Below are 12,416 nucleotides of genomic sequence, written 5' to 3' on the forward strand. Positions count from 1 at the left end.
TATTGATTATGATATTTATTCTATCAGTGTATCACAGCTCATTTTTAAAATATAGTTGCAGTTCTTTTAAGATGTATGGTTCCACAGTGCCTGTCAGTTATCCAACTAATATAATTTTTAAAATACGGTAGAGGTGGATTGAGTTTAAAGGGATTACTGGTGAAATAAAGGAATGAGAAATACTTTAGTTTAATGCCTGAGAAATGTAGCTGTTTTTATTCCCCTCAGACTTTATTAATATAGGTTAATTTATGTCCTATATCCCATCTGTTTAGTTTGCATTTTGTCCATTTGGCCTTGCCTGTAGCTCCTAGATTGGACATGTGGTTCTGTAATGCGCATGCTGTTCCCAGGGTGCATCTCAGAAGACTACAGGTGTATTCCTGTGCTGTCACATTTTCTCACTCTGGAAGATGCCATTCCCTATTCTTTCCTACCTTTACAGTCTAATGTAGAGTCGAGTCCTGTAACATATTGGGCAAATAATCCAAAGGCCAGAATTTATTATCTCGAGGCATGGTCAGATTACACTCTTACAACAGGAAGAGTTAATTAAGGCTAATGTTAAAAAGTAAGTGCCAGCAAAGATGACCATGAAGTTATCAAATTGTATTAAACACTCGCTTGGTTCATTCATGTCCATTGGGAGAGAGGTCTCCATCCTTATATCAGTTAGGTCAGTGTGTGATTCAAATCACACCGTTATGGTTGACAATTAACTGTCCTCTGAAATGTCTAGCAAAGTACTCAATCGAGAGCAACCAGAGACCAGCATTAAGTGCTAGGATTGCAAGCAAAGTCTTCATCCTGTTTACAAATAAAAGAACAAAGATTGAAATTTGAGCAGAGGAGGTTCCTCCAACTAGCACTCTCCAATATAGTGCTGGTTTTTATGCAGTATCCACCTGTTAGTAATGAAACTCCAACCTGATGGCATGAACATTGATTTCTCTCATTTCTGTCATTTTTCCCCCTTCCCCATCCCTCTTCCTCCCTTCCATACTCTTGTTTCCCTCTTACCTCTTCTCTTCTCCTCAACAGCCTATCACCTCCTTTGGTGCCCATTCTTGTTCCCTTTTCCATGGTCCAGTCTCCTCTCCTATCAGATTCCTCTTCCTTCAGTCCTTTATCTTCCCAGTTTCTCACTTCATACCCCCCTTTCACTCACCTACCTCCCCCTTCTCTTGGTTTCACCCATCACCTCCCAGCTTGTACTCCTGCCTCTTCCCGCACTATTTTACTTTCTTCCCCCTTCCTTTCTAATCCTGATGAAGGGTCTCAGCCAAAGACATGGACTGTTTATTCCCCTCCAAAAAGTTCCTCCAGCACCTGTGTGTGTGTGTGTGTGTGTGTAATAAATGAAAGCTTTTAGGGGTTTTGTGATGAATGACATGAGATGAGTGATTATTTCTTAAAGTTACTGATCTTAAGGATTATTGTCATCTTAATAAATTATACTATAAAGGATGTGGAGAACAATGCTACTGAGCACTAAGCATAATTCTTCCTGAATTTTCCCAAACAGTATGAAGCCAGAGGACCAGGAAGGCCTTTGTACCAAAGAAGAATTTCAGCCAGTTCTGTTCAAGCGTTTTCTGAAGATTCAAACAATCCACAAGGCAATCTTAGTCAATGCAAGGATCTTCAAGACCACAATAATCATCATCCTTACAAGTACACATCTCCAGAGATGTGGGTGAATGCCAACTCTTCAGCTACCCTCCAGAACATGCTGTGCAATGGATCCAACAGAGCAGTGGTACCACGGGACCTTTTAGGTATTGTAGCCTTCTCTAAGATTTTTGTTATGTTCCACATGTTGAAGTACTAATCTAAGATCATAGAGAATACAATAGTACAGCATAAATTAGGCCCTGACCCACAATGTTGTGCTAATCCTTTAACCTTCTCTAAGATCAACCTAACCCTTCTCTCCCACATAGCCTTCCTTATATCTATCTAAGATTCTCTTAAATGTCCCTAATATATCTGCCTCTACCACCACCCGTGCAGCGCATGGCATACAGCCACCTCTCTGTGTAAAAGAATTTACCTCTGATATTCCCCCCCCCCCCCCCCCCCCGTTTCCTCCAATCACCTTAAAATTATGCCCTCTTTTATTCGCCGTTTAATCAACTTGGAGATAGATTCTTAAACACCCTGAACTTTCATCTGAATATTGAGTATTTTACACTTTATAACATGAGGCTCGGGGTGGTTGCTTGCCCGAGGGTCCAGGAAACTGTCACTGTGAATAACTTGGAGATAACCTGTTTTAGAGCTAAGTACATTTCCCTCCCCCCTCCTTGTGCCCATCCCTCTGGAAAAGTTAATTTGCATGAATTCCCTGTGCTTCCAACACAATTTCCAACTGCGCTATGGTGACTTCTTAAACAGGCAGTCCCAGTGATTTTGACTGATCATGCGAAACAGGGAATCTGGGTGGGTGGTAGAATTAAAAAACAGATCATGCATCATCGCAGGGATTTGCTGAAACAAGATGGTGGCATTAGTGCCCTGCTCCTATTACTTCCAGCTCCTGTCTTGTGTGTCGAGAGCTTTTCTGAATATCCACCTCTGGTCACTTTGCTGTCCAGGATATGAGACAGACAGTGACTGTTAGTGTGATCACATCAGTTGCTAACAAAGGAATTTCTACAAAGTCACAAAAGCTGCCATTAAAGTATTAAACAAAATCACCACTGGCCATCAAGACTGAGCAAATCCTGAGACTGACACCAAAACGTGCTTTGTGTATTGGTTAAGAGTCTGAAGACTAAACTATGAGGGAAGAAATTTATTTGAATGCTTCAGCATTTATATGTGGTGTCAGATTCCTGGGTGCCTTGGGAAAGCAACCACCCTGAGCTGAGTCAAAGAAAGTGGAAAATATCTAATTTTCAGATGAAAGATTTGAGTGTTTAAAAATATATCTTCAAAATGATTCTGTTGAACATAGCAGCATTATAGCTAAGTTAGGCTTGAGGTTGTTGCCAAGGGAAGCAGTAATGTAGCAGTACTGGGCTATTAATTCAATCCTTTATGTGGTGCTTAATCTCTTATTAGTCAGCTCAAAACATGGTTTGTAAATTTGAATAAGTATATATGCTTTTAGAGGAAATATTGTAGAATAGTAATTCCTGTAGGAGAAATATGCAGTCTTAAATCCAATTGAATAAGCTGCCTGATACATCAAAAGGTAATGTTCAGAAATGTGGGGAAAAAATTAATTGAAGTGATTTTGTTGGAAGCTATAACAATAGAATAAAATTGTAGAATAGTCGCTACCTCCTTCAGAGAATGTAATGAAATAGGGAGTCATAAGACCAACTGCATATCTGCAACAAATAATCTGTGCTATACTGCAGACGCTAAATATAATATATGAAAGTTATAATCAAAGCAATTTCAATTTTAATGTATTACATTTCAACAATTCAATAATGTTACTGAATCAGCAAATTAAATGCAGGGATTTTGAGGGCTAATTATTTTGAAGATAGCAATTATCTTAAAGTCTGAGCAATACTTCAGAAGATGATGGAAATTGTGATCATATTTGATATGGATATTCATGCTAATATCAAGCATTACGCAAATGACAAATGCTATATTATGAAGATTAGTCAATTTCTATAACTAGATAATTTTTATGATGGGTAAAATGGAACGAGTTCTATGCTCCAACTCGATGCTCTGTGCTCCACTATTTTATTGATATAAAATGGAATACAGCATCAAATGAGCTGAAAATTCTCCCCACAATATATGGGAATTCCAGTAGTTCTGTAAGGCAATTCCTAGCAATGCAGACAAAATGCTGGAGGAACTCAGCAAGTCAGGCAGTATCTATGGAAACAAGTGAATAGTCGATGTTTCAGGCCAAGGCCCTTCTTCTGGACTGGAAAGGAAAGGGGAAGATAACAGAATAAAAAGGTGGCAGGGAGGGGAGAGGAAGGTAATAGGTAAAGCCAGGTAGGTAGGAAAGGTAAAGGCTGGAGAATCTGACAGGAGAGTGGACCAGAGGAGAAAGGGAAGGAGGAGGGGACCCAGGGTTAGGTGATCAGCAAGGGAGAAAAGGTAAAGGGCCAGAGTGGGCAATAGAAGAAGTGGGGAGAGGGAGGGGAATTTTTTTACTGTAAGTAGAAATCGATATTTATGCCATGTTGGAGATTACCCAGACGGAATATAAGGTGTTGGCATAAGAAGTGGCCATGGACCAATATGTTGGAATGGGAATTGGAATTAAAACATTGGGTACCAGAGAGTTCCACTTTTGGCGGTTGAAGCGGAGGTGCCCAACAAAGTGATCCCCCAATTTATGACGGTTTCACCGCTATAGAGTATCACCGCATCAGGAGTATCATTAAGGTTATCCCTATTTGTCCAGAATTCAAACAACCCATTGAGGCACTTCAGTCTTGTTAATGGTTGTGAAACATGGACTGGCTAAGGTGGATAAGCAGGGCAAATATTCTTCCTAAGCCTAACCATAGCATTAAATTGGCAGAGTTACTCACTTTGCAAGATAGAAATGGAAGAGGCACGGTCTATATAAGAGCGTCCTGATCTGGCCCAAATGGACTTTGATGTTAATAAATAATCCTCCAGAACATTACATATGTGTTATTTCTTTTTCCACAAGTCTGAGCATACTACTTGCCGCTGGTGTGAAGAGGTCACAGCTGCATGGTCCTTTCCTTGCCCCAGCACCCTTGCATTTCCCATATCTGCATAGTTCATCGCTACTCTCAGATTTGTTAGTGAAGTGCAGTTCTGTGGAGCTACACATGGAATAATCGGAAATGATTTTCTTATGATTGTATTATGTAGAACAGGGTGTTAACACAAACTCTGAAGGCTCTTTGATCTTTCTTCCTTTAATTGTAGTCTCTGCACTTGATACATATCAATTATGCTATTGTTTGTACTGTTGTAACTATGGTTTTGTGCAGGTCTTGTAGCTTTAGTTTTTGGTCTTGTTTTGTCTGGTTGGATTGGAGCTCCTATCTGGGGAACACGCTAAGATGGTAGCGCGATATTAATACGCAGCAGCCTCTCCGGACTCTGGATTGGGGATTGCCAAACGTTATGTGGATTTTCTGGCGTAGTCTGTTTTGTCATGTGCTTTTGTGATATCATTCTGGAGGAACGTTGTCTCATTTTTTAACTACATTGCATTTGTGGTTTCTAAATGACAGTAAACTGAATCTGAATCTGATATGTGAATTTATGTTTTTTGAACCTGTTCCTATTCTTTAAAATTTTGATAATAGAAACAGTACTATAAACGCACTCAACAGATCAGGTATGGGAATAGAAAGAGAATTAATGTTCAAGGCAAAATACTGCAAAATTGAGAAAATTGAGTTGGAAAAGGGGATAGAGTGAAGGGAATATTGCTAGTCAGGTAGGGCCTTGTTGCCATAGTAACGTCCTGAAGAAGTAGAGGTGTTAAAAAGAGTCAAGAGGGAGAAAAGAATGGATGTAAAAGTTGTGAAATGCAGAGCTGTAGGAAGTGGCCAGCAGATAATGAAGGTGGAGGGAGAGGAAAAACTGAAATTATGTCAGAAAGATTGATCAGAGTGTGGTGGAGAATTAGTGATGTGTAGCTGGAAGTTAAGGCTCACCCTTGTGGACTGAGAGCAGGTGTTCTGCAAAGTAGTCGCCCAGTAGTCATGTAGACTCAACTACATGGGGCTCAGGGTGGCTGTTTGCCCAAGGAGCCCAGGAATCCATCACTGCGAATAACTGCTGAAGCACGTAAGTACATCTATTCCATTATAATTTTCTTTTCAGACTCTTCACCAAAACAGAAGGCAGAAACAGGAAGTCACCAGTAATGAATCTGGTGAATCCAGAGTAGATGAGACCACAGTCCTGATTACTGAATACAGTACATCAGATCTGAAAAAGGTGCAAGTAAACCATTGCTTTGCCCAGAAGAATTACTGGGGTCACTGGATGGTGGGAAGGAATGAGAAAATAGAAAGGTGCCAGTGGAAAGGAAGTGGTTGGCAGAGAGTTGAAACAGACTGGGAGACTGTTTCGCTGAACACCTACGCTCTGTCTGCCAGAGAAAGCAGGATCTCCCAGTGGCCACACATTTCAATTCCACGTCCCATTCCCATTCTGATATGTCTGTCCATGGCCTCCTCTACTGTCAAGATGAAGCCACACTCAGGTTGGAGGAACAACACCTTTTATACCAGATGGGTAGCCTCCAACCTGATGCCATGAACATTGACTTCTCTAACTTAGTTAATGCCCCTCCTCCCCTTCTTACCCCATCCCTGATATATTTAGCTTTTTCCCCTCTCTTTTTTTTCTCTCTGCTCATCACTCTTTGCCTGTTTTCCATATCCCTCTGGTGCTCCCCTCCCCCTTTCTTTCTCCCTAGGCCTCCCGTCCCATGATCCTTTCCCTTCTCTAGCTCTGAATCCCTTTTGCCAATCACCTTTCCGGCTCTCAGCTTCACCCCACCCCCTCTTCTATAATTTCACATTTTCCCCTCCCCCTCCTATTTTCAAATCTCTTACTATTTTTCCTTTCAGTTAGTCCTGACGAAGGGTCTCAGCCCGAAACGTCAACAGCGCTTCTCCCTATAGATGCTGCCTGACCTACTGCGTTCCACCAGCATTTTGTGTGTGTTAGTTGAAACAATAGTTTTGGACTGCTGAGAGGCTCCCACAGCCACTCCTTAGATGTGGAGAAACTGAGTGAAGTTGTCCACTGTGAGAATGGGTTCACCCAGACAAATGAATTTGTGTGGTTGAAAGGTGCTGGATGTCTGATCGAGGAGGAGGCAGAGCACCTTTGGGCTATCCAGTTCTGGGATGGAGGTGTTAAAGGGATTGTCTCAAGGGGCTGCTTGGGACTAGACAATCACAAACTGTCAGAGTAGCAGAGGCATCAGAGGATTAACTAGTGTGAATGAGAAGAGACTGGTCCAGAGAGAAGGAAGGAATGAAGGTCAGACAAAATAGGTTCAGTGGAACACGAACAGACTGACTTCATTTACTGTAAATTAGGGAATCCTTTTCTACAAATAGCACCATACATTATGGGGTTATGAGTATTCTCTCAGACTTGTGCTTTGGGATACACACCAGAACATGAGCATTCTCAGGAGCTGATGAAAACCGCCTCATCTTCTCAATGCATGTTGGGGAAAGCTCATTATCATTGCTGCAACAGGTCACCAACCAAGCATCAAAACTGGCTAAACATTTCTTTTACCCACATCCCATCTTCAACTCATGACTCATACCAGTATACAGAACCTGTTTCTTCATTAAGCATCAAGCATTCATTTGGGAACAAATTCGTATCACAGCAAGCAGCCCTGAAGAAGAGTCTCAGCCTGAAACGTCAACTGTTTATTCATTTCCGTAGATGCTGCCTACCTGCTGAGTTCCTCCAGCATTTGTGTGTTGATTCGTATGGGGCATTTTGCCAAGATTCCTATTCCAGCTCGGACCTGTATCCAGTGCCCAGAGGCAAAAGTCAATGTAAAATTTAGTTTTCTTGCAGGCATTCACATAAAAATATAGAATTTATGAAAAACTACACTTAAAGACTGACAAATAACCAGTGTGCAAAAGAAGATAAATTGTGCAAAAATATTAAAAAAACAATATACTGAGAACAAGAGTTGTAGAATCCTTGAAAGTCTGTAGGTTGTAGAATCAGTTCAGAGTTGTGGTGAGCGAAATTATCCACAGCGGTTCAGGAGCCTGATTGTTGAACGGTAATAACTGTCCCTGCACCTGGTGGTGTGGGACCTAAGGTTCTGTACCTCCTGCTCAATGATAATAGGGAGAAGGGGGCATGGCCTGGATGGTAGGGGTCCTTGATGATGGATGCTTCTTTCCTGTGTAAAACTTAATGTAAATATACTCTATGGTAGGGAGGCTTTTGCTGGTGATGAACTGGGCTGCATCCACCACTTTCTGGAGGAAGTGAAGGTTGTAAGACCTTCGCCACCTGCAAGACAGTGGCTGTTTTCTGTTTAACTTCTTCATTTCTAACTTGTTGCTCCAGCCTGTGGAAAAACAGTTTTCAATCGGAGGAGTCTAGAAAAGCTAAAGTTTAAGAATAAAATCAATAAAGGTCAACTATTTAAGGAAAACCTGGGGGGGGGGGGGGGTACTTCTTCACGCAAAGGTTGGTGAGAGTGTGGAACAAGCTGCCAGCAGAAGTGGTGAACGTAGGTTTGTTTTCAACATATAAGAAAAGTTTGGATAAATAGCTGGATGGGAGAGGTATGGAGGGCTGTGGTCCAAGTGCAGGTGAATGGGACTGGCAGAATAATAGATTGGCACAGACAAGGTGGGCCATAGGGTCTGTTTCTATGCTGTAATACTCTATGACTCTTGACTGACACACTACTACATTAGTGATGTTGAAGTGTCCAGCTTACTGAAATTTTATTCTTTCATGTTTTTCCTCTTGACTTTAACCTATTTCGTCATTTTATTGCAGTTCAGTCCAAAAATCTGAGACCGCCAGAGGAACCACTGAAGCCTGAAAATGTATCGCAGCTACCAGCGAACTCATTCAACTACAACGTGCTTCAGCACCTTGGCCAGTTCCCCCCACTCCTGTCTAACAGCCAGATCGCAGAGTCCAGCAGCCAGCAGAAAGCAAGTGGAACCAAACCAGTCATGTCGTACGCCAATGCACTGCGGGCTCCGCCAAAGCCTAAACCTCCACCAGAGCCTGCAAAGAAAAATGGCGACCCCCTATCTTTGTTTCAGGAACTCAGCATAGGTAGTTCATCAGGTAGCAATGGGTATTACTCTTACTTCAAATAAAACAAATTTATTTCCTTTTTAGATTTTAAAATGAGTCAGAACAGTCAGGAATATAGTTTGTTAAAAATATTTAGCAACTCTCTGACAGAACTTCCTGGAAATCTCTTTTTTTTTGTTTTTGTTTTGTTTAATTTTGACAGAAAGGTCTCATCCTGTGTATATTTTACATTACTTTATGTACTTTGTAGTTGATCATAGATTCCTAAATTCAAAATTTATTTCAAAAAAAAACAAAAAAAATCTTTGATATGCATAGTTAAATCTTGTAACAGCTGAGAAAAAAAAGGAAAAAAAAGTTTTTAAGCAGAGCATTAATTTTCCAGTCACTTTTTAAGAATACTTCGCTGACATAGAGTAGCATACAGTGCTGGGATTCTATACTAGAAATGGCCAGCTTTCCACAAGGAAGAGATCTAAAAAAATGTTTCATTTCAAGCAAAGTTTCTTAAAAAATGTTAAATGCATTCTGAACTGTTTTGATCAACTGAAAGATTTTACTCTGTGTAAAGTGTTATTGTAAACAAACTGCTTTTAACTTAAAAATAGGATATATATTTGCATAAACATACACACATGTATATTAAAATTCAGTTTAGACACAAAGCTTTTACTTTTTAAAAAAAAGGCAGAAATCACTGCAGAAGACGTAAGCACACCTTCATCACATGCTCTGCTTTTTATTTTTGTTTTCTGGGTCAAGCTGACATCTTTACTTGTTGTTTCACTGTTAATTTGATAGATTTTTTTTAAATGAATCATGAAGATTAAATCTAGATATGCTGGTGCTTAGTAGATTATTAACTTTAAAAAATGTGTGAATTTAGTTTAAAGAGAAAAAAGAACTTGTTTGGTTTCACTATGCATGTGTAAATGTTTTTAAATCTGGCTTATTTTCTTTGAAGGGATGCACAATAGTGTGGAACTTCATAGCTTTTTGTAGTTTAATTTTTGGTACATTATTTGATGTTTACATTAAAATGTGATGACATACATGAAATTCTAATATTCTAATTTTTTTTGTTTTTATGGAAATACAATTACAGAGTGACATCACTTCCTCCATATTTCTGTTTGAAGCATTTCCTCTCCCACTCTCCACACGCAAAAAAGAATTAAGTATTGCTATCAGCATTTATCCAGCTATCAATGAGCGTGTGCTACTTCAATGTTCCTCTGTGCTTTTAACCTTATAAATACATTCACAAATTTTTAGGTAATTACAGTTTTACTTAACTGGTTATCTTCAGAAATGTATCTGTCCTGATAGTGGTTGGGTGGCATTTTATGTTCAGGTGTTTCCTCCTATTCTCCTTCTCCCACCCCCTCCCCAACACCCGTTTCTCCTCAACTTCTAAAGTTTTGATTTGTTACTCTGGGCATTGCAATAGCTGCTGCAGTCAGGAAATGTGTAACACTTTCCATCTGCTTTTATTTTCTTTTGTTCAGTATTAAAATATTTAAATTGTATTTTGTCTGTCTTTTTCTGTGAACTTGGTTGAGGCATAGAACACATCTGACACAGCTATCTACATTCAACAGTTTTATGCAACAAGCTGTATTCTACAGGATACCCTTCATTGGGAAGGGTTGCATGTTTAATCAGATTCAGATTTATTTATGATGAGTACATCAACACGTACAATGAAATGTGTCATTTGCATTAATAACCAATACAACCTGAGGATGTACTGGGGGCATCCTGAAGTGTTGCCACACATTCCGGCTCCAACAATAGTATGTTCACAATGTTTGGCAGAACAACCCACAAGCAACAACAGTAACAAACCAATGTTTCTTTGTGCTATACAACCAACTGTCATGGTGTCTCCAAACAATCACCCAGTTTCAAACTATTTTTCTATAAGCTGCTGCTGCTAACATCTTGAATATAATCACTGAATCCCAATAAAATAGTGTATTTATCGTGGTAGAGGATCTTAAACTACTTACAGAGGTTCTACCAAACCAACAAGGAGTGACAGAAACAACTTTTCGGGAGCATCTTAAAGAAAAGAGAATAGCTTAGAGGAGTTTGAGGTCCATTGACCACTTTGTATGAAGAAACATGACTTTATATCATTTTTGTCTCATTTGACTTGTATCCAACATTCTTAAGATATTATACTGCAGATTTACATGTACCTTATACATTCTTTTTTAGAGTCACCTGTATGTTTGGGGTATTCTGAATAGTGTGGAGGGCTGTCAGAGGTTACAGCAGGACATTGATGGGATACAAAACTGGGCTGAGAAATGGTAGATGGAGTTCAACCCAGATAATTGTGAAGTGGTTCATTTTGGAAGGTCAGATATGATGGCAGAATATAGTATTAATGGTAAGACTCTTGGCAGCGTGGAGGATCAAAGGGATCTTGGGGTCCAAGTTCATAGGACGCTCAAAGCAGCTGTGCAGGTTGACTCTGTGGTTAAGAAGGCATACGGTACATTAGCCTTTATCAACCATGGGATTCAGTTCAAAAGCCGAGAGGTAATGTTACAGCTATATAGGACCCTGGTCAGACCCCATTGTGCTCAGTTCCGGTCACCTCACTACAGGTAGAATGTGAAAACTAAAGAAAGGGTGCAGAGGAGGTTTAGAAGGATGTTATCTGGATTGGGGAGCATGCCTTATGAGAATAGGTTTAGTGAACTTGACCTTTTCTCCTTGGAGCAACACAGGTTGAGAGATGACCTGATAGAGGTTTATAAGATGATGAAAGGCATTGATCATGTGGATAGTCAGAGGCTTTTCCCCAGAGCTGAAATGGCTAATATGAGATGCTTGGAAGTAGGTACAGAGGAAATGTCAGGGGTAAGTCTTTTTACGCAGAGAGTGGTCAGTGCGTGGAATGGGCTACCAGCAACAGTGGTGGAGGCAGATACGATAGGGTCTTTTAAGAGACTCTTGGATAGGTACATGGAGCTTAGAAAAATAGAGGGCTATGGGTAACCTGACGTAATTTCTAAAGTAAGAACATGTTCAACACAGCATCATGGGCCAAAGGGCCTGTATTGTGCTGTAGGTTTTCTATGTTTCTATATTTAACATGCTGAAAACTAGCCAAAACTTCTCAGTCATTCGACATATCTCATATCCCTGACACTGAAGATGAGTCTTGTGCCTCTTAAATATCTGATGAACCATAAATGGAACAATGCTCAAGGTGGGATTGCAGCTATACAGAGAACAGAGCCAAGATGTGTAATTCATCTAACATAGCCAGAGCCTTTACAAAACATTATTCAAACCACAACCGCCCACATCTAACCTTGGAAGAGGGCAGACAGTGCTAGAGAAGGTCCAAAAAGATTTGATAGTAAGATTTCAGGGATGATATTATCTATAAGATGCACCACTGAATAAAGAAAATTGAGAGGAATAAAAGTAGACACTGATAGAAGCACTCAACAACTGGTTCAGATGACAGCTATGGAAAGAGAAATGGTTAATGTTTCAAGTCCAGGATCCTTCATCAAAACTGAAGGAGAGTGAAATAAAAATCAGAAAATGCTAGAAGTACCTAGCAGGCCATGTTCTATCAAGAGGAAGAGACAGGAGCTAACATTTTAGGATAAAAACTCCTCATCAACTGGGAAAGG

The 12,416-nt window shown here is 40.1% G+C and overlaps 1 protein-coding gene across 5 annotated transcripts in view; it reads left to right on the forward strand.

Annotated features, from left to right (window-relative positions):
- The window catches only part of helz (helicase with zinc finger), a 302,830-nt gene extending 292,547 nt beyond the window's left edge, over positions 1-10,283 (forward strand). For all 5 annotated transcript variants that reach the window (XM_073026388.1, XM_073026389.1, XM_073026390.1 and 2 more), the window contains 2 exons: positions 1,526-1,778; positions 8,485-10,283. In XM_073026388.1, coding sequence (XP_072882489.1) covers positions 1,526-1,778; positions 8,485-8,816 — 585 coding nt within the window. In that variant the 3' untranslated portion in view covers positions 8,817-10,283. The remainder of the gene's footprint in view (positions 1-1,525; positions 1,779-8,484) is intronic.
- Positions 10,284-12,416: the final 2,133 nt, after the last annotated feature.

Source organism: Hemitrygon akajei, chromosome 22, assembly GCF_048418815.1.
Source record: "Hemitrygon akajei chromosome 22, sHemAka1.3, whole genome shotgun sequence".
Classification (NCBI taxonomy): Eukaryota; Metazoa; Chordata; class Chondrichthyes; order Myliobatiformes; family Dasyatidae; genus Hemitrygon; species Hemitrygon akajei.